The 21,732-nt window shown below is 42.8% G+C and overlaps 3 protein-coding genes across 3 annotated transcripts in view; 2 read left to right on the forward strand and 1 right to left on the reverse strand.

The window, feature by feature from the left end:
* Positions 1-15,961, reverse strand: part of FANCD2 (FA complementation group D2) — a 35,735-nt gene extending 19,774 nt beyond the window's left edge. The window contains exons 1-20 of the mRNA XM_066327092.1: positions 15,889-15,961; positions 14,897-14,986; positions 14,603-14,737; positions 13,944-14,011; positions 13,124-13,227; positions 12,536-12,599; positions 11,736-11,788; positions 10,720-10,798; positions 9,895-10,019; positions 8,454-8,541; positions 7,413-7,517; positions 6,558-6,658; positions 5,967-6,075; positions 5,374-5,409; positions 4,885-5,028; positions 4,484-4,618; positions 4,053-4,184; positions 3,060-3,167; positions 1,095-1,204; positions 520-580 (exon numbers count right to left, since the gene is read on the reverse strand). Coding sequence (XP_066183189.1) covers positions 520-580; positions 1,095-1,204; positions 3,060-3,167; positions 4,053-4,184; positions 4,484-4,618; positions 4,885-5,028; positions 5,374-5,409; positions 5,967-6,075; positions 6,558-6,658; positions 7,413-7,517; positions 8,454-8,541; positions 9,895-10,019; positions 10,720-10,798; positions 11,736-11,788; positions 12,536-12,599; positions 13,124-13,227; positions 13,944-14,011; positions 14,603-14,737; positions 14,897-14,986; positions 15,889-15,961 — 1,920 coding nt within the window. The remainder of the gene's footprint in view (positions 1-519; positions 581-1,094; positions 1,205-3,059; positions 3,168-4,052; positions 4,185-4,483; positions 4,619-4,884; positions 5,029-5,373; positions 5,410-5,966; positions 6,076-6,557; positions 6,659-7,412; positions 7,518-8,453; positions 8,542-9,894; positions 10,020-10,719; positions 10,799-11,735; positions 11,789-12,535; positions 12,600-13,123; positions 13,228-13,943; positions 14,012-14,602; positions 14,738-14,896; positions 14,987-15,888) is intronic.
* LOC136366000 (2'-5'-oligoadenylate synthase 1-like) overlaps positions 1-21,732 on the forward strand; it is a 239,022-nt gene that overhangs the window by 62,657 nt on the left and 154,633 nt on the right. The window lies entirely within an intron of this gene.
* On the forward strand, positions 16,304-21,532 carry EMC3 (ER membrane protein complex subunit 3). Its single transcript, XM_066326752.1, has 8 exons — positions 16,304-16,536; positions 16,613-16,670; positions 17,447-17,540; positions 18,176-18,280; positions 18,965-19,046; positions 19,193-19,272; positions 19,859-19,941; positions 21,289-21,532. Exons 1-8 carry the CDS (start codon positions 16,382-16,384, stop codon positions 21,415-21,417), a joined length of 786 nt encoding a protein of 261 aa, XP_066182849.1. The 5' UTR covers positions 16,304-16,381; the 3' UTR covers positions 21,418-21,532.

Raw genomic sequence — 21,732 nt, forward strand, 5'->3', positions numbered from 1 at the left:
CAACCCAGAGGAGCACTGGAGAGCTTGCACCTGCAGCCCACCGGGGCCTGGACCTCAGCATTTTCCAGCAGTGCCAGAGGGACTGGGACTGATAACAGACTGAGAGAGTCCAGCTACACCCACGGCAAGGACTTTCTGAATTACCATCTCATTTCAGAACAACAAAAGGTTTTATTGTTTCATATTATCAATTCTTTGTGCTTGTGGGCACTTTGATAAATAAACAGTTTTTTCCACTTTTCTCCAAGGAGGGTCTTTCCTGAACCAGCTGGGAGAAGGGCTGTTTGGGTTTGCTCCCCAGAGGGACCCAGTTCAGGGGTTTTCTCCCAAATTTGCCCTAAACCAGAACACCATCTTTAATAGACTTCTGGTTCTGCAGACAATGTACAACAATCCCAGGCTCAGGAAAGCCAACTCCCAGACCCACACAGTACTTCAGTTAAGACTGCATTTCCAGTCCCCCCTCCCTGCTGACCATATCCTCCCTGTGTCCTGCACTGCTCTGTTCTGGGTACTCACCTGCCCATCACGCTCAGTGTTGAGCTCTGGTCTCTCCAGTGAAGCGGCATCTCCTTCATTCCTGGAAGCAATTGATAACCTTGTTGTTGTGGCACAAGATTCAAGATTCAGCAAAACCCATCACACCACAAGGTTCTCTCTCCAGAAATTGGAGAATTACACACAAAAAAAGATTTTTTTGGAACACATTAGGAAAAGACTTGGTGATTTTTGAGACTTCTCTTTTAGATTTCCCTGGATTCAGACACAGAGCACCTCAGGTTATTCAGCCTAGAGTCAGATGCTGATCTGTAGTCTCTCCACCAGTGTTCAATTTTTTTCCAAGCAACAGTGTGGTCAAGGGATCCACAAATAGGCATTAACAAGGAATTTGGGATGCCTTTGAGACCAGCAGCAGGTGAGCAGCACTGCACAAGCTAAAATACCAAACACCACAGTATGCAGAAGAGAGTTTGAAATTCCTGGATTTGCCCAAGATGTGCATGAACTCAAAGGCAATGCCCTCCTATCTTTGTTTCATTCCAGGCCTGAACTGAAAGCCATATTAAATTCATCTTTGCTACATTTTCTCTCACCTTTTTAATGCCACACTGCCTATCATGGAAACAGCACCAATAATCCCCATTTGTTTGTGGTTGGGAACCGTGCTGGAGAGCCATTTCCTGATCACCATGTGCATATCATCCTAAAAAGAGACACAGACCATGTCACCACAGAGGCACTTGTGTGCATCACTGACAGTTCTATTGGTATCTTCACTTAATTTCATCTCCAAGGGCTACAGAGGGATGGTTTATTAGGATTACAGCTTTGCTTAAGGAATGCACATTCTGATGTTTCATTTATTATGAAAATTCTGGTTCCAACTCCAAGTAAGGTTGTGAACAGCATTATAAGTAATTTGGTTTGACTTTGCTCTAACTACTACACAGAACATGTAGTTGATTCAGGTTTCAAACTATAATTAATAGAAGATTAACAGCAGATGGTGTTGGAGCCTGTCACACCCAAACAGTAGCTGCAGAGCTGCACTTCAAAACACTGTCAACTTCAGGAGGCTGAGGGATGGAGCAGTTTGTGGTGAAGGTCCAAAGACAAACTGTGCAGTGCAAGGAAAAATGCCTAATCTACCTGCAGAGATCCTTGTGTCTAAGAGGTATCAGCTAAGAACACTTAGAGAAGGCAAAGAGGAAGTTGACTCTCAGGATACTGATTTCTTTGATGACCCCTGGAGTCTTCAGTATCACTGAGGATAAGAGTCAAACTGCCAACCTGTGTTCTCCACAGCTACAAACTCGCAGCTCAAAATAAATTCTAGACACTCCTCCCCTTCTTTTCACAACTTCTGGGGGTGACAGGCAGAACATTCTGATGGCAAGTCCCTCTGGGCTGCAAAATCACACTTCATGTTGCCAAGGCAATTTTCACAAGACTCAAGGTGGGAGGCGGGGAAATCACTGAGGAACCTCGTTCAGAAAGGAGCTAAACCTGCCATACAACTGGGGATTTTGGCAGTGAGGAGCTCCAACTTAACAGGGTGAGTGGGAAGGACAAAATGACTACAGACATGTTGTTTTACATGCCACAGACCAATCAGAAGGAGAGGAAGGGCAGTTTTCTTTCATAGTCTCAAGTTAGCATGTGCAAACATACCTACAACTACAAACTACATGGGAACTCAAAGAAAGAAAAACAGTCCTAATTTCTAAGAGCTGAACTTCATGAATGGGAAGATTTTAAACCCTGACATCTCTGTTGTGAAATAAATATCTTTGAATTATTTATCTGCTATGTTCAAGGATTCAGAAATCCAGACAAAGGTATCCAATACCACCACTGTTAGGTTGCAACTGAGTCACACATCCTGTGCAAGATGAAGGTGAATTTAGACAGACCTGGTTTGACAGCTTCTCATGTTTAAAACAGAGGCACAAGGGGTGTGAATTCTACCACTTCACAGCAGGGTGCTCAGTGAAGTTCAGTTCTTCTAATAAGGAAGTCTTTGTTGTCTCTGATGTGCAGAATTTAAGTGGCTGAATCAATACAAACATGTCAGGGAAGAAGATGAACTGTGCTTTCTGAAGGCTTCCAAGTGATGGAGAAACAGAGATGCTCAAGGAGGCTGCTGAATTTACACTTTTGCAAGCCTTCAAGGCTCAGCTAGACAAAGCAACAATCAACATGACACCATGCTGATGACAGTCCCACTTTGCCTGGGAGGTTAGATTAAGAGACTACCATCAGTACCCTTCCAACAACACATCTAACAACTCTGCCTTTCTTAGACATGCAAGAGAAAGGGACCTTTCTGGGAAAGATGAAAGGCACAGACCCTGTGATAAGCCCTTGATAACAGGGTGGAAAGTTTAGAGCCACAAGCTGGTTTGCAGACATTTGGGGAGAAGAGAATTTTAAGCTCAAGGATATCTTGACATCAATCACTGTTCAGAGATGACACCAGTATTTAGTTAATCTGCCAGTTAATCTAGCAGAAGAACCAAGGCACAGGCTGAACAACTTTCTGTTGTGTCTCCGCTTACCTGAATGTAGCTCCCTTCTTGCTTCTGGCTGAATGCCAACGTGCTGAGGATGTAGAAAAGCTTCCGGATCTGGCATGGGTTCAGTTTCTGTGTAGAGTCTAAAATGGTCTGTAGGAGAAGCCACAAACTAGCTCAGAATATCAAGAATCCCTTTCCAGGTACTCAAAAACACGTTAATCATCAACATCAGGGAAGATAATTAACTTTACCTTTTTTGTACATGCATGAAAAAGCTACACTCAAATTAAACAACCATAAATGCCAGACTATTACTCTGGCCTTAATTATGTGAGTTCATTTTTTCAGAGGTGGAACAAGGCTCTTAAAAATAAGCTGTCCTTAAGGCACAAACCACCACAGGTGGGGGGGTGTTCAAGGAAAGTACTGTTACATGCTTGCCTTGCTGTTTAGCTCTTCCTTCAATCTCCACTTTTACTACCTATGGAAATAGGCAACTGGGCAGGTCTGACTCTGCTTATCATTCTTACAACTCATTAGTCCATTTATTTCCTCCCCACTGAGCACTTTCTTCTTTTAAATTTTAGGATATATCTTTTTCCATCTCTGCAAGCAATTTTGTCTTAGGATTCAAATACTGGCTAAAGTACTGTCAGTCTTTCAATAGGTAGAACATGCAATTCACAAAGGGGGTGGTTTTTTGCCAAGTTTTGAAATAGCTGATGTAAATACAGACAGCATTTTCCTTCCATTGTAGGCACCATTCCATGCCTGCAATTTAAGCATAGTCCTGCTAAAGGGAATTGTCTATCTCAATTTCCCCTGTCAAAAAAATCATACAGTCCTATCTTACAGCTCATACTTTGACAGCAGATACCTTTCACTTCTGACCACTGCCTTTCTCCAGACAGAAAAGCTTTAGAGGTACAAGATTTTCCAATACCTCTATTTTGGAGAAGTACTGGCCTATTCTGGATCTGAGGCAAAGTGGTGTAAAGAACCCAAAATCTAGTATGAGCCCAGGTGTGCACGTACCTTCACAAAGGTGGCATAGCGCATCAGCAGGGATGTGTGCAGCACCACCAAATCTGTGAGCACATCCAGAGAAACGTCCTGCTCTGTCTCACTCCCAACACACACGTGAGTCACCAAAGCAGTCACAACCTCCTAAGGAAAAAGCCACCAAAAGAACCAGAGTAAAATATCGACAGAAAAATGTCTGTCTTGCTCTGCTCATATGAACTGTGTTGATCAAGTAGAGATAATCACAGCAATCTTTGTGCTTGAAGACTTGCTACCAGTCTTGCTGTGATTGTTCCCCATCTTCTTTTTGGCCTACTCTTCGGCACAGATCTCTCTCCAAATCTTTCCAACTGCCCGAAACCCTGTCCCCTAAAGGATCATGACATACACTCTAGAACAAAGTGCAAACCCAAATAAAACAGCTGCCACCCATCACACTGTACCTGCTGGCAGTAGGAGTCAAAGGCTGCAAAAGCTTGTTTGTACATGCAGCTGCCAAAGGAGACCACAGCTGGGTGTGCTGAGTGCAGAAATGTCTGAGCAAGGGCCAGGATTGAAGGGAAGAAGTCTTTGATAACCTGAAATACAGACAGCATGAAAGACAAGATCTTGTTGCTTGTTTTCAACGTATCCAATGCTGAGGAAAGCTCAAGTCCAAAAAACCACATGACAGTTACAACAGAGGACATGTGCCTTGGGACACTGATCTGGACTAAAAATTATAAAAGAGAAGTATGTGAACATTACTGGAAAGCTATAAATAATGCAGCACAAGGCTAAATCATCATCTGACAAGATCTTTGAGAGCTAAAAGAGAGAGTCCCAAAGCAAGACCAGCACTGACCGTTGAATGGTTTTGGAAGGCATTCTGCATCAGCTGTTCTGGCATGCAGCCCAATCGGATTTTGCTCCTCAAGACCTTCTCAGTTTGCTTCATGTTCCTGGTGTTTGTGGAATGGATTAGCAGCAAAACTATCAGATCCAGAACCTTTCAGAGGAAATAATCTCCACTCATTATGCTGAAATATTAAACAGTCCAGATAACTCCAAGTCAAAACTTGAAGTCTAAACTGAGAAGAGCTCAAAAAAGAGCTCAAAAAGACAGAATTAAAGCAGGATAACTCTGTCCTTTAACATCAGGAAGGGATGACTCAAGAGTTACAAAGAAAATGGATGGTTGTTACACTTGAAACAAGTCCAATACCAAAAGAACCACCCATGTAACATCATTGGCAAGTTTCTGCTAAAACTACAAAAATCTCTTAATCTACAACCATGAAGAAAGCCCTTAAGAAACCAGGTGAAGAGGACATCTACAGAGCAGAACTATTACCTTATGGTCAGACACAGATGTGCTGTTCTCAATAGCCTGAGAGGAAAAAAAAAAAAAAACAAGCAAGCTGTTAGGCTACAGTACAATACTATATTCCAATACCAAATCAGAAAAGGTAGACACCAAAAGTCTGTGACATTCTGCTCATAGATTTCTCTCCTATACTGCAGGAGACCTATCAAAGTCAGCGAACTGGATCTTGCCAACAACAAAAAATCCAGAGGGCATTCAAAAAAGATAGCTGAAAACTGAGTTTGAACAAGGATGTTCTCAGATAACATCAGGCTTGAGAAAGGAACTGAGGCACTGAGTAATGAGGACAAGAAACAGCCTCATGATTTACACTGAAATGCAATTTAAAATTAAGTTTAACCTAATACCAGCTGATACTGATTTCTAGCAGGACATTTTCAAGCACCTTAAGGCTTCACATAGCTCAGAATACATTTTTCTTCTCTTGCAGAATGAAATCTGTATCAGTAAAATCAAGGGCTAACATTTGTCTTTTAGTACCACATTTGATTACAAGAAAGGCTCAGGCTCAATCAAGGAGCCCAAATAAATAAGGAAACAAGGACTGAAACATATCTTACCTTAATCCATGCTTCAGAGACATCTTTCTGAAATCTCACAGCTAACTTGATCACATCAAAAAGTAACTTCACACAATTCTGGCTGGTGGTTACTTGGCTCAGGGAAGAGCTGTGAATCATCAGAAAGGAGGAGACTCAGTCCCTGCAAATACTGTCAACAGAAGGTGCAAGGCAGCCCAGCAGTCACAGCAGTTACTTAAAGCAGCCATGGTCCAGAGGGAATGCTCTGGCAAGGATAGGGAGTTTCACAAAAGGGTGGAAAGAGAAGTCAAGAATCAATGGAAAACATACTGGAGGGAACTTAAACTGGTAGCAACACTAATATAAATGAAGCTGCTTATCCCTATGCAGACATGGAGGCAGATGGCTCAAAAGGAACTACATCCATGGCAGGGGAAGCTGGCTGGACACGGAGTGACAAATGTGTTGTATTAGTACCAAGCAGGAAGGAATAAAGGTGTCTGTGCCTTTCCACAGGATAAATCTGGCTCGTGTATGAAGCCAATTGTGCCAGAGACAACAGAAAAAGAACACTTTAAATTCTCTTGTCTTATCCTACCCTTGGAGAATCAGGTAAACCTGTTTAAGTACCTGGCCTGGACTTGGCTTTTAATCTTCTTCTGGGAACTGTGAATCTGCAGGGGCAGAACACACGATGACAGATCCAAGCTCTTACGAAGATCAGAAATCACCTGTAAAGCACAAATCCATGCACAAATCACTGTGACAAATGAGGGAAGAACAGAAAAAGCTGAGGAAAAGAAAACTATTTCCTATAATAACCCTAAAATTACAAATTAAAGCTCATATATTTGTAAAGAATCACAAGTATTTATCCATGTCCAAATTTAATTTTTGAAACTTAGAAAATAAACCACCAAAACTTTTCTCTTCACCTGTATGTCACACAAAAGATAGAATTTTTTAAGACCTACTCCGTGAAATTCCCATCTATATCTGCTTTATGTTGCTGTGAACTGTTTTTATCCTTTTTAGCAGCTGAGCAAGATACATGACAACCTCAGGAATTCTGGGACATGCAAGTTTATCAACCCAACTGCTGTTCAGATGCAGTGCACCAGCACAGACTGACTTCCATGTCATAGGCATACTTATTTTTACAGAGTATTTTTATTTTATTTTATTTTTACAGGGTATTTTTATTTTATTTTACAGGGTATTTTTCACAGGGTATTTTTACAGGTTTTTCAAACCTTGAAAGGTTTGGGCAGATCACAAACCTCATTTGGCTTAGGCTGAGGCTTCCTCAATATATGAAACAAAGCATGTTTGAGATCTCAGGAAGACTGGCTTTGATTCCTGGCAATATTCAAATTTTTTCTTGAAAACATTAAAAACACAGCTCTGTGTGTGAAGCACCTTCCCTCTGTTAAAACACACATTGGTGTGGAAAACACACACTACATTATGAAAAAGATATTGTACCTCTACTGCATCTGCTGCCTTGACATTTTGGAGGATGAATTTTACTACTACAGGCAAATCTTCCAGTTTTACAGAAGGGACAATGGTCATGGCAGACTGTCGCACCTGAGGAGAGAGCAACACTCCATCAGCTGGAAGACAACACTTCAGAGAAAGAGTTATGCTAGTGGGAAGCAATCCTTGGAGACTTACAGCCCAGCCTTCTGCTCAGAGCAGGAATATTGTCAGTACTAGGTCAGATTCACCTTGGCTTTGCTGAGTCTTGAAGGATGGAGGAAACCTCCAATCCCTGCCACCTCTGAAAATTTATGTCAGTGCTGCACACCCTAACTTGTTTTTCCAAATGTCCAACCTAAATTTCCTGTTGTGGCCACTGCCCCATTATCACTCTTCAACAAGAGCTTGGCTCCATCATTTTATAACTGGCATTCAAAAAAGAAAAGCATGGAGGATGTGTAGACTGCTATGCAACACCAGCCTTTTGGAACTATGTAAAACACTATTTAGGCACTCAAATGAATCAATTTTATTTTATTCATAAGAAGCCCAACTCCAAGAAGTGCAGCAATGCAACATATCCAAAAGGCACAAGGCATATCATCATCTCTTCTGCTTTATAAACACTCTGCAGAGAAAACTTATTTAATTATTTAATCACCAATCTGCCTTACCTTAGAATATAAGTCTAGTCTGGTCACTGTACTTAAAAAAGATGAAATATTGACAATAAGGTTTAAGGCAGTAAAATACTACTGCAGCAGAACAAAGTGCTTCTGCATTTGCTAAAATAGCTGTGATTGAAATTCCTGGCTGTTAAAGTATGCATTCAGAAAACATCCCTCTGCTCTTCACTGAACCCCTCATACATGTTTCAAAAACCACCTTTAGCTTCTGACCTCTTTCCAGCTTCAGGAGCTCAGGACTTTTGAAGGCCTACAGGAGTCAGATTGAGCAAAATACTTGGAATGAAGAAACAGTTCCAGCTCCGGTGTTGCTAAGCAGGGACTGGGGTCTGCAGAAGTGCTCAGTAAAAGCTCTCACCTCAGCCACAAGTTCTGCATCAAGATCCAGACGAGAAAGGGCGTCCAGGATTGGCACTGTCAGCCGCCTGCCCTGCTTCAGCAAACAGCTGATACACAGGGAAAAGAAAACAAATGGTCCTCTTAAGAAAACCAACAATGTATCTTTAGTGTATTGTATGATTCCAGTAGTTTTTGTGGTCACTGCCAAAAAAAAAAAAAAAATCTCAAACTGACAACAACATATGCCACTGGCATTATGGAAAACTTGTTCCCTAAATTATTACTCCTCATGTAAGAACTGCAACTGTCTTTAACAGCCTCATGGACTTTCCCAAAACTCATGTAATCATTCTTGGCTGACATCTCAGTTTCTTACAAACTTTCTCTAGCAAGAAGTTGTACTTAAATTCTGTTAGTTGAAAACCACCTCATTTGAACCTCATTATGTTCCCTAATTCATTAGAAGTAATGAGTTGTTTTCCACATCTGAAATGGATAGAGGCCATTGAGAATATGGAAATAAGTATGCCTTGATGATACTGTTTGGATCTCAGCTTTCAAAATACACCAACAGAGGAAATGAGAAGTCTGAGAAGTTTGATTAGCATAGGAAAAATGCGTGGAGTTTTTTTATCTAGAAGCTGAGGCAATAAACTGAGAATGAAAACAAAGTCACAATTTGAGAGGGTACAAGGAACAGGATGCACTGCTTGCAGTAATAACCTGCAGCAGTGATCATAGGTTTAAGAGGTAATTAGCACCAGCATAAATGAAAGTGATCTGTGCAATAATAAGAATTAGAAACATTCATACTTCTCAAATTATTGTGAAAAAAAATACATTATTAAAGAAGACAGATGTAAGGACTAGCCTATGGCAGTACTCCCTGGGAGGGTAACTCTTAGCATTAGGTCCCCCAGTTGTTTGGATCAGTAAATATACTTGAGAAAAGTATATGAAATAGCCAGAAAGTTCTGTTTCATGCACACACTTACTGTGTTGTGGGTCTGGTTTTTTTTTTAATTAAAAAAAAAGCATGTTGATCCTTACCATAGCAAAATCCAAGACAAATCAGAAGTTGTCAGTAGTAATATCCAAGTGACTGATCATAGACTATCTAGCAGAAGTAGTGAGTACTTAACTGGGTGCTACTTGTGCCGTCTCCAAATAATCAAGAATTTAATAATAATTTAGATAAAGGCAGTATTGGAGCATTGTCTAAATACAACGTCTTTTGCTGGATTACCTGAGCTCTCTTCAAGAGCGTAACAGTACAAGTGGAGTATCCTAAGACAGTGGTATGTATCCCCAAATGTTGCAGTTAACAGGAACACAGTGCTGTCCTAATACTTCAGTCAGCCTCAGAGCAATCTGCATTAATGCATCTTGTCCTTTTCTGCCAAGTGCAAGGGGAGGAAAAAACAAAACAAAACAAACCCTCCCAGCCAAACTGTGCATACCTGAGCTCTCTGGCAGCCTCAGTTTGCTGGGAATCCTCCAGGATGTCAGGTAAACTGGTGATAATATCATGCTGGATTGGTACGGGAGAGACACTAACCATCTGCATTAACTTCTTGACCAGATCCTGCAGACAAGAGGAGCACTGGTGAAATGCACAAATTTCTCAGCACAACAACAATATTATGCATCTCAGGTCCCTCAGTGCAACATCTGCCTGAGTTTCTGCCAACTGTCCCTTCACTCATTGTCCTGCTGACGCCATAAAGAGGTACTTCTTTTTCTATACAAAAAAGTATAGACTTTTGTGGAGCAATGGTATTTTACAGCTAGGAGATAATGATCTTGGTGAGCAGAGGAAACTGGAAAACACAACAAGCTTCCCAGTGTTTAGTACTCCAGTAGAAAGTAACCCACAGAGACCAACTGACTCAGGACAGAAGAAAAAGAATCACCAGAGCAAAAAGAGAGTTCATCCCCATATCCTTGCAAGTATCCAGTACCTTGTTAAAATTAAACAAGAGGGGATTGTAACTACCAGCCAGCAACAGCTTTAAAATGGGATCATCTGTGTGAATACACATGCACAGGTATAAATTTATGTAAAAGAAGACTCAGAGCAAAGAAAGAAGAAAAATAGTAAAAGATGTTCAGAAGTCACTCAAGGCAATCATAACAAAACAAAACAAAAAAAAATCTCTCCTTCAGCATATGAATACATAAACATCAGTTCTCATTAGCACAATAATTCAATCTAATCCTCCCTGAGAGGCATTCCAGAAATTGTTTGGGAAAAGCATCCATGTGATTGCACCTCTGGTACCCACCTGGCTGTCAAGGAGCCTGTCAAGCCACTTGAACTGATTGACAATGAGCCGGGGGAAATTTGTTCCAAAGGTACCCACACTGAAACAGCAGAAAAGGACACACAGGTTAGTCAGACCTATGGACTCAAAAGCTCTGCTGCTGGTCAGCAAGACCAACTAACCCCATTCTTAACTGGTCATTAATACATAGAAAGAGCTTCACTCTTCTTACAGTTTGATAGGAGACAAGTGTAACAACATCCATTTTTCAGAATTCCCAAAGGATTCACAGCACAATTAACAGCTTATCACTTTTGCATCTAAGATCTTTTAGAATTCTTGGATGAAAATAGTTCAGACCTTGTGACTGTCTATGTTAAACTCTCCTCAAAAAAGATTTCAGTCTGAGACAATTTCTTGGACTGCACCCCTGTGCATACCCATTTGTATCCTGTATTTCAGCACTGGAATAAAAACTGCAGGAGGAACAGCCTCAGCTTCTTTCTGCCCCTTGGCCTGCCCCACTCACTCTGTAGGGAGCATCCAGGGCACAGGAAGAAGAGATGAAGTAATCAAGTCTTGCAACTCAAAATCTCTCAAGATCTCTCACTCCACTGTGGTGTTCCATGTTTAAAAACCAAGAGATGGTCTTTCAATTTCCCTTGTTTGAGCACAACTTGCAATTTTAAAAGGATTTGCATCTCCCAGCCTCCTAAAACTCTGCCAGCAACCACTTCCATCTTTTTTTTTTTAATGATGAGACACACTGTAGTCCTTCTGCTGAAATAATTCCTAAGCTTGTGTCAGTAGCTGCAAAAAGCACAGTCAATCAATGCACAATGTCTGCATTTCACCTTCTAGAAATTTGTCTTCTGCTTTATGGACTCACAAATTTAAGGTCATGGTACTTCACAGATTATTTTACACAGTGCAAATTGCCATTCAGGTAAATTTGAAGTAACAGCTAAAGTCAAACAGCTGGTGATTGTCCAAAAGAAATTTTATTTCAAGGCAGAGAGAAGCCAGTTTATACTCACATGTCAAAAAAGAATTCAGGGATCTTTTCCAACAACAGTGTTATGACAGCAGGCTAAAAGAAAGGAAAAAACAGTGTTAGGTTGATTTACTGGTTGTGCTGTGGTACTGCCGCCAAAACTGATCTTTCAGAAAAGACGACACATACACACAGAACAAAATACGTGAAAGGCTCAATAAAAGCATTTCTTGTATAAGAAATCTCTTGCCTCATGCCAGAAATGAGGCACACAGACTAAGAAGTGAAAACCACTTCTCAGAGGCTGGTATAAACTACCCACATAACCCCACAGAATCAGAGAATATGGGTAAGATGTACAATTCCTCTGGGCCAATGAACCTCTCTTTCTCAGACCCTGAGCTGCTCTTCACCACAGAGAAAACTAAAGCATCAGTTTTAGATAAGTTTGAAAACAGTGCCCAGCTCTAGCACCTAAAAAACCATTCTCCACAGTGGAAGTGATTATATCTCATCAGAATTTTCCATGGTTGACCTAAGCCATCATCTCTCATTCTACCCCTGATCACCTTTGAGAAGAGTCTGGCTTTGTGTTCCCTACACCTTGCAAAAAGGTATTCAAGATTAATTTCTCTTAATCTTCCTCTAAAACTCAACAAACCCAGTCCCCTCTGTCTCTGCTTGTCTGCCATGTGTCTCAGACCCTAAGCATCTTTGTGTCCCTACAACAACAAACTGGACACTATTCCAGATGCAGCCTCAGTTGCCTCAAAACCAGTTCTATTAATCCTTAAGTAAACAAAATGTTCCCTACAATCAAAACCCAAGCTAAGGTGCCCATACCTGTAAGATCTTAATCCCAAGAAGCAGTTTAATGAGGCTTTCACAATATGAGTGCACCAGATTCCTGCAAGATGAAAGATTCCATCACAGTTGTCAAAAACACGCAGGGAGAACAGGCTGTAGCTCTTTCCATGACCGTTTTTTTTAAACTACATACCATGACTTAAGGTAACACATGGTAATCACACACACACACACACACACACACAAAGATTTAAAACTGCACTTTAGTTCTGAACCAGCTCACTCTCTACAAGATTAGAAATGTGAAAGTCTATGGTGAAGCTGTATCTCCTGGAAAAAAAAATCTCAAAAAGGAATTGACCTTCACCAGCTCTAGCAAATTTTTTTCACAGTATTTGGTTGTTGCTATAAAATGCCATGGAATCCAATGTGTGCCATGGGCAGACAGTAAATTCTGTGACTTAACACTCTAAACTCCCTGCTATTAAACAGCAATGGACTACACCAGCCATTCTGCCTTGGTGTGCACCAGTTGGAGCCTTTAGATGCAGTCTTGTCAATGTCACAGGACATAAATAGAGACTGGCTCTGACTGAAGGGGAAGGCAAAATACATTTTCTCTACCTCGACCCCTCAGTCTGTACAGGAGTGCATGGCAAGAGGCAGTTCTTGAACTGGTTCCTGTCCTTGATGTGAGATTCCAGGCCACTGATGAACTCCTTCACAACCTGCAAAGCAGAGAGAAGTTATCCCCTGTGAAGGGACACCCCAGCCAACTGCTCTCCTTTAGGATGAATTTTGCAAGCAGATGATGAGAACCAGGAAGAGCTAACCAGGGAACTGCAGACAGAAACTGTGATGGAAGGAATGCTGGATAATAAATGAATGTTAGTCTACACCTTTTCCAGAGGAAACACTGACTGTTCTGCAAAGTAACTCTAAAGCAAGTGTCTCACATTTTACTTTGATTTAAAAAGGCTTTTCCTTTCTTCCTGTTCAGCTGAGATAGCAACATTTAATGTGATGAGGGCCACACCCAAAAACATTTGCAGTCAAATCATTGGCCTCAGGATTTTCACCCTCAACTTGCTATCTGGGGAGGAGCACCACATCACGGCAGTGTTAATGCTGCCAGCTCCTACCCAGCACAAAACCAAACCCAGCTTCCACCAGAAAGTTAAGCAAGTGATTTGTCTGCTCTAAGAGTCTTTGTCTATTGACTAATATTGCCAATGAAAATTACTTTGACAGTCAGAAAAACAGTGGGACTAAAAGGCTGGAACAGCAACACTGAGAGAACTGGAAAATCTGAACCACAGAAATCCAAGATAAGTTGCTGTGTTGCACACTTTTTTTATGGGACTAGCAGGGACAGGTAGCTGCATTTGCATATTTTCCTACTCAGCAAACAGCTTTAAAAGTGGCTCCTGCCAAAGCTACTTACAGCTGGGTAGGTAGGGTGCTTCTCCAGGGCCAGGCAGAGCTTCTTCTGAAAAGCCATTTGATCAACAGCTAAGGAGACAGTTTAGAAAGGAAATAAAGAATGAGACACAATCTGTTCATATAACATCACAACAGCTACACCAAGTACAAACTCTCAAGGCCATACACCAACATTTCTGTATTTGCTCTATTGAGAAATCCACTTGGGCAAAAGCCTGAGTGGAATCAGCACTTGTGCTTTCTCCAGTCATGGCTTAGCATAGAAGACACTGAATACAGGACTCCCTGAAAACCTTGTCTGAAATGAAAGGCAACAATGCCACGTTTGTTTCCCCATTTCAGAGCTCCTGCCTCTGCAATTCAATACTGTAATGACAGATGCAGTCTGATATTTTTCTATATACCTCCAATAATCTTTCAGAAGTCTTTAGACTTAACAGGTATACACCCAAAGAGGTGGTATAATGAGTTTAGGTGATGCACTGAATTCAGCAGGAACAAGGTATTTAACAAATAAGAGGCCAACTCAAGGTTTGTTTGAATTTTGAAACAAGCTGGCTCAAGCACTTTTGTTCTGCAAGTAAAACATATCATTACTTTGTACTAGCCATCCTTTTAGATTTTGATCTACATCAGAAAGAGCAAATGTTAAACTCTTACCTATTTCATTCTGTCCCTCCCCAACTTTCAGGACAATTCCTGATGTCCTAAGGAGCTCTTCAAAGACTCCCTCATTCTCCAACCCACAGAAGGCAGAAGCATTTTCCTTATCGGAAATCCGTGATTTCTTAGTTTCTGAGAAAACAAGGCATGATGCATCAAAGATCTAAAAAATCAACAGTGTCATTAACAATCAGCATAATCAAAACTGCCATTTTGGCCTTGTCCCTGCTTGGGAACCGTTGCCTCTATTAATGGGTCTCTACCCCACTAAGATGATACCCAAGCACCTACTTGGCAAGTCTGTCTTGCAGCTCTCTTCAGAAGCATCAACTCTCGATAATTTCCTTCTTGAAATCATGATAACAATACCTTTGTTGTCGCCTAAAAAAATGCAGGAAAAAGACAAGTGTTTAATTTATCTCTTTTTAAGCAGATCTAGAATGTGTTAGTGAATAGCAAAAGGGAATGTGGCAGAAATTGAGAGTGCTCAGAGAAAGATTGCTTGGGTAATCAATATCACACATTTTTCTGCTGTGCAGGTTGAAATTTTAGAGCTTGTCATATTGAAATAGCACAATACAACACTTTTTCTAAAATTCAGTTCCTCATAAAACAAGACTAGGCTTTTTATTCAGACACCAGGCAAATTAAATGGCAAATTAAAGCGAGCAACTGTGAGGACTCAGATTGCATCCACTGAGCTAAACTCAATACCTTCTCCCATGCCTGGACAAAGCAACAAAGGATTCACAGATGAGTGTTTGTGAGCCCAATGACATTAAGTGACCCTGTTCATTTCCCTAACCACAAATCACAGCCAGTGAGCTCTGTCAGCACAAAACTCCATCTAACCCAACCTCTTTTGGAGGGGTGGCAACGATTAAAAAGAAAAAACCCCAAATTGACTCACCTTTTAAACGTAAAGGTTATTAAAAGATGTGTGCACATCTCAAACTAAATTTTAACTGCATGGCAGGGGCTAGTAAAATGAGTTACTTAAAATATTAGCATGGAAGAGGAACAGTTAAAAAACAAAAGGGCAATGAGCCTTTCACAGCTGTTTCAGGTGGATAAATATCTAAAAGACGGGTGCCAAGAAGATGGTGCTGGACTCTCTTCAGTGGTGCCCAGTGATGGGATAAGGAGCAATGGCCAAAACAAAAACACACGAAGTTTCACTTCGACATGAGCAAAATCTTCTTTAGGCTGTGGACGGCGGAGCACTGGAACAGGTGCGCAGGGAGGCCGTGGAGTGTCCCTCTCTGCAGACATTCCAAACCTACCTGGAAGCGTTCCCGTGTCACCTGCTCTGGGTGACCCTGCCTCTGCAGGGGGATTGGACTGGGTTATCCCCATAGCTCCCTTCTAACCCTAACAATGCCGTGGTTCTGCTCGGGGTGCCAGGTGCAGCCTGACAGCCCAGCCACACGTCAGGCGGGCACGTCGCCATCGCACCTACCGCCAAAGGCTGGGCAGTGCCGGGGGCGGCCATTTCACCTCTCCTCAGCTCAGCCCACCTCACCTGAGCCCACCTCACCTGGGCCAAGCCGAGCCCAGCTCCGTCCTCTCCCGTCCGGCCCGGCAGGACAGCTCGCCCCGCGGTCCCCTCACGCCGCTCCCGCCACTCGCACTCGAGTTTCCCGCCCGCGGCGCGCGCTGACGCCGTTCCGCCGCCGGCGGAAATACCGCGCCCGGAAGCGGAAGCGGAAGCGGAGCCGGGGCGTGCGGCGGCGGCCCGGTGTCGGCCGGAGCCGGGCCCGAGGCGGCACCGCCGCGATGAGCGAGCCCGAGCTGCTGCTGGACTCCAACATCCGGCTATGGGTGGTGCTGCCCATCGTCTTCATCACCTTCTTCGTGGGCATGATCCGGCACTACGTGTCCATCCTGCTCCAGAGCGACAAACGCCTCACGCAGGAGCAGGTGTCCGACAGGTGAGGGCCCGCCTCACCCCCGCCCGCACCCCGCTCCCCCCGCCCGGCCCGCTAACGCCGCGTGTCTCTCTTCCAGCCAAGTCCTGATCCGGAGCAGAGTCCTTCGGGAAAATGGAAAATACATTCCAAAGCAGGTACGGATCTGCGCGGTCGGGCTTTACAAAGAGGATGGCTGGGAGAGGAGCACAAAGCGCGGGGCTGTGTCCGGGCACGGCCGCGGGAGGAGCAGCGCCCACGGGCCCGCGGCGTCGGACGCTGCCGGGTCAGCCCTGGGCCAGGGCAGTGTCCAGGAGCGCAGATTCTCAGGAATCTTGGATACAGGACACAGCACCGCTGTCTATGTCTTTTCCTTGACATTTATGTTAGGTGTCACTGCTCGATGCTTTAACTGCGTGCTAACATGAGATGTGCCTCCAAGCTGTTGTGTTTAATACCTGCCAGCAGGCACACAGGGATGTAATGCAAGCTTTGGATAACGAGGTGGTCATACAATGTCAGCTGAAATGTTTGCTAAACTAAAAATGCTTCACTCATGTTGGCTCTGCTTGTACCAGAAGTGTATTTTGTGAAATCCAGAGGTCAGTTGGGCGAGTGAAAATGTTCCATGTATCGGTATTGGTGCTCCATTAGCACAAAGAATTTGCACAAAACACTAAAAGCTCATTAATTAACATGGGTTTCTTTTCAGAGAATTCTTACAATTACTTCAAAAAATTTAAAAAAAAACAGAGATCTGGTACTCTGGATGCAGAAAAACGTGAGGAGCTTTAGAACACATGGGCAGTGAGGCACCAATCCCAGGAAGGTGTGTTGTGGAAGAACTCAAGAGATTTCTGAATACCTGAGCAAGAATTAATGCTTCTGTCCTTTTACTACTTATGGTGTTGGCACTGTCTTTTTCTGTTTTCAGTCTTTCCTGTCCCGGAAATATTTTTTTAATAACCCTGAGGATGGATTTTTTAAGAAAACAAAAAGAAAGGTAGTGCCTCCTTCACCAATGACAGGTATGTTAAGGTATCCTGACTGCAGCCAGGTAGAAAAACCTGTCAGTGTCTGCCAAGGGTGGAAGGTGAATCAGCTTTGCAGGAAGTGCAGGCAGTGTGAGGGAGGGGGTGGGAGTGAGATCCCTCTCTTGGATAACAAAAACATTAGATTGCTTTATGTTGCTTAACTTCAGCCTTGAGCTGCTTGCAGCATCTCAGGAGACCTGGCCTCCTCAGGGTAGCCAGGAGTAGGAGTCCTGCTCTCATCTCCTTTTGCCAGTGTTTTGCTCCAGCTCCTGCAGGGTCTTCTCTAAAGTGATTTAATTTAACTAATGTATGCAGCAAAATAGGAGTTTGTTGTCCTTCTTCTACCCAGGTCAGCTTACAGAGGGGAGAGGCAAATTCAGAGATCTGGGGCAAGGGATGGGGTCAGACAGAGCACAGAACACAACACCTCTGTGGCAGCAGCCACCACCACACTGGCTGCTCATCTCATTTTGCAAAGTGTTGTCAGCAATGGAAAATTATAGATAACTGGGATAGGACTGTTGTCTCATGCAGTTTCTTAATTAAATTATCTGACATATAATTTCTTATATAATTGTTTCTCTTTATTGTGATGTGCTGCTACTTCACATCCTGTCTATGATTTGCAGATCCTACCATGCTGACAGATATGATGAAAGGGAATGTAACCAATGTTCTGCCTATGATCCTCATTGGTGGTTGGATCAACATGACATTTTCAGGATTTGTCACAAGTAAGTGTTTGGAATAACATGGGTTTGGCTGTGTTTCTGAAGATGAACCTTGAGGGTCTGAGCTGCAGCAGAGATTTGCTCCTCGACCTGAGCAGTCAGTTAGAAGCAGCTTAAATATGGCTTGAGGTACCAGCTCAAGGCACTGAGCACTCAAAACCAGCTTGAGGCACTGCTGCTCTTCACTCCATGAACTGCACAGATTTTGTTTATCCCATTGCAAAGGGGGAAAATTGTTTTCAAAGTATTGGCCATGGTCTCAAAGAAAATAGCTCATGTACTCAGGAACAACTGTAGTGACAAAATGGGTATTTTATTGAAACTGCCTAAACTTTAGGTTGATACAGTGGATTTTCCTCTGAACCTGTCCAGGGAGTTGGCTACTATATGGAGTGTACACATCAAAATACTTACATTCATAGTTTAACAAGGTACATTCCCTCTCACAGTCACAGAAGTAATACCTGTGAGAGTTTGTTCATCTGATTAAGTTTCAGAAAGTCTTTTCATACTAAAATGAATACAGAACTGCAGCTTTTTCAAAAATCAGAGTTAACTTTTTATTGTGCACATTGCACTCAGACTACATTAGATGTAATACCTGCTCACTTTGCCCTGTCCTTCGCAGTCGTGCAGTGTCACTTTGTGAAACTGTGATTTTTCTTTTTCTTTTTCTTTGTCCTGCAGCAAAGGTCCCGTTTCCTCTGACACTGCGTTTTAAGCCAATGCTGCAGCAGGGAATTGAGCTGCTCACTTTAGATGCGTCCTGGTAAGCCCCTGTCCTCAGCCAGCAAGGTCCAATTCCCACTTGGGAAATGTTGAATGTGTTCATCGCCCTTGGATGGTCTGTGTGCTGCTGGAATGAGGTCAAAAGCCAGCTTTGAACTGACAACTGTGCTTGTTCTGATTTGTCAGGGTGAGCTCTGCTTCCTGGTACTTCTTGAATGTGTTTGGACTCAGAAGCATTTATACTCTCATCCTGGGCCAAGATAATGGTAAGGCACTTGTCATTTCTGGGAACTGGCTGCCCCTTGCATGGAATATTGTCTGAGGGAGGCTGGGGAAAAGATTTCCAAGTTTCCAGCCAAAAAGCTCCTTAACTCCTCTCTTGTTTCTGTGAGCTTACTTACTGTCCATGGACCAGGTTTAAGGATCACCTGCAGCAAGTGCTCAAATCTCCTGCACCAGCCACTGGCTCATAAACTTCCATGGTTGTTAGCCCAGGCTTTCTTTCCCATCAAAATAGGGTGCAAAAGTTTTGTGCTCGTTTGTTTCTAGCAAGTATTGGTTTTAAGGAAAACTGCAGAGATTTCTTAATGTTAGATGTGGGGCAGGACAGATGTGCATTGGGAATGTTGAAAACTATTTTCCTCAGTTTTTCTGCATGTTTTATGTAAATCTGGCTAAGATGGAGGAGGTGGGAGGGAGTAAGATGTCTTGTGAGGACTCCTGGCACAGCAGTATTGTGTTCTGGCAGTTGCTGCAATGTTCTCATCTATAGATAAAAACCTTCCCAATGGCACCATGCTCCAGGGAATGCTGTTAAATAACAAAAATCAACCTCTCATTTCTCATTTCTAGCTGCAGATCAGTCCAGGGTGATGCAAGAACAAATGACAGGGGCAGCAATGGCCATGCCAGCAGATACTAATAAAGCGTTTAAGGTACAGTATTCACACCTGCATTCCTGCTTGTGTGAGCTTGCAGGGTCGTAGGCTGCATGTAACTCATCCTCTCTCTGTGTGAAGTAAGGGAATTGCTGTGGATTCCTGTTCCTAAAATTAGAGCTGACAGCTAATGAAGGCTGTGGGAGTTGCTCTGAGTCTGGCAAAGCCCAAATAACCCTGAAGTAAACCTGATATCGAGCATTGCTGATACAAAAGCTGAATTTATGTCCCATCCTCTGCTTTTACTGATGAAGGGGGGTTTTTTCTACCTTGAAGTGTAGTTCCAAAGCAGAAGCTGTCTTTCCAAAAGTTGTGTTAATAGTGCAGCTGAGCATGAGTTCAGCAGGCACCTGGTAGAACTTGGGTAAGAAAATCAAGTAAGCCAGTCAGTTCAATCCATCAGGATTTTACTGTCTTGAAGTTCTCCTAAAGTACTTTCCATAGGCACTTGCTTGTTGGACTGCCTCTGCCTTTCACAGGCAGAGTTCATGCCCAGGTTTATGCACAAAGGACAGACCTGGTTTCTGGTTTTGTGTACTGTAGAAGAGGTTTAGCCACACATAACCTGCTGCCTGGGAAGTTGGAATGGTCTGCTCCTGCAGTGTTTTCAGTAACCTTCCTGGTTAAAAAATCCCACACCACCCAGGCACAGAGAGGCTCAGCCAGGGAAGAGGATGGCTGCAGTTGTCAGCAGTGCTGGAGCAGTGGCTGTACTGTCAGTACTGAGGTGCAATTACAGCCAGTACTGACTCCACTTCCACCCAGTACTGGTTCTCCACAGAATTTCTGCCAGTTCAGCCTTGCAGGGACCAAAACCTACATGCTCCAGCATAAACAAAAAGGAAAAAGCTTACATTGCAGGAGAAGTGTTTTGGCCAAGGAATACAAATCTCTTGCTGGGAATCATGTGGCATGTTTCTTTGCAGGCTTTGCGCACAAGTCTGTGATCAGTTGCAAAATTTTTGGCCTTTTACCTGTTGTTATCAAGTAACCCTGAACTAAAGAATTAACTCACTGCAAAGCACTTACCTACCAGAACATAACTGGCTGTTAGAGAAGCAATGGACTGTTCCAGAAGGTTAGAGGGTTGTCAGAAAATAGATAATGTAGTTTTTCTAATTTCTGTAATGCAATTTGTATTGACCAGCTAACATCTAATTAGGGATAAACCACTGATTTCAGAGAGTTGATGGGATTGCCATCAGTGTTTGTTAACTGTTTTCTGTTTGTTAACAGAAATCAGTGTTTGTTGCAGCTTTTAAAGCAAGCACTGCTTTGTGTAGTTTTTGTCTAACTAATCTTGTGTTGTTTTTCCTTCTCTGATTCTGTTCACTGCCAATGCAGACAGAATGGGAAGCCTTAGAATTGACAGATCATCAGTGGGCCTTAGAGGATGTAGAAGAAGAGCTCATGGCAAAAGACCTCCATTTTGAAGGCATGTTTAAGGAAGAACTTCAGACCTCCATCTTCTGAATTTGAGAGTATGCTTTTGTCTCTTCTTGTAAAAGTTATTTGAAAAGAAGTTATCTAAAATTATATAATGTATTTTAGCAAGGCTGAGAATAAAAGAAAAACATCATGTTCAGAACTGCAGCGCCCTCACTTTGATTTGAGCCCAAAGACTCACATACACATTATTTCCCCATTTATTTAATCCTTCCCAAGTCCATTTGTGGGACCTGATTGCCCACACAGCCCCCCGTCTGCCAGCAGGGTGTTGCCAAAGAGTGCCAGGCTGCTATTTACTGGGGCAGAGGGGGATCATAAATGCTTTAAGCTGCCCACCTT

This window comes from Sylvia atricapilla, chromosome 11 (genome assembly GCF_009819655.1).
Source record: "Sylvia atricapilla isolate bSylAtr1 chromosome 11, bSylAtr1.pri, whole genome shotgun sequence".
In the NCBI taxonomy this organism is placed as follows: Eukaryota; Metazoa; Chordata; class Aves; order Passeriformes; family Sylviidae; genus Sylvia; species Sylvia atricapilla.

Coding starts and splice junctions, on each gene's coding strand:
- EMC3 (XM_066326752.1), top strand. CDS start 16,382: ATGAGCGAGCCCGAGCTGCTGCTGGACTCCAACATCCGGCTATGGGTG. Junction 16,537..16,612: donor CAGGAGCAGGTGTCCGACAG/GTGAGGGCCCGC, acceptor TCTCTCTTCCAG/CCAAGTCCTGATCCGGAGCA. Junction 19,942..21,288: donor ATACTAATAAAGCGTTTAAG/GTACAGTATTCA, acceptor CTGCCAATGCAG/ACAGAATGGGAAGCCTTAGA.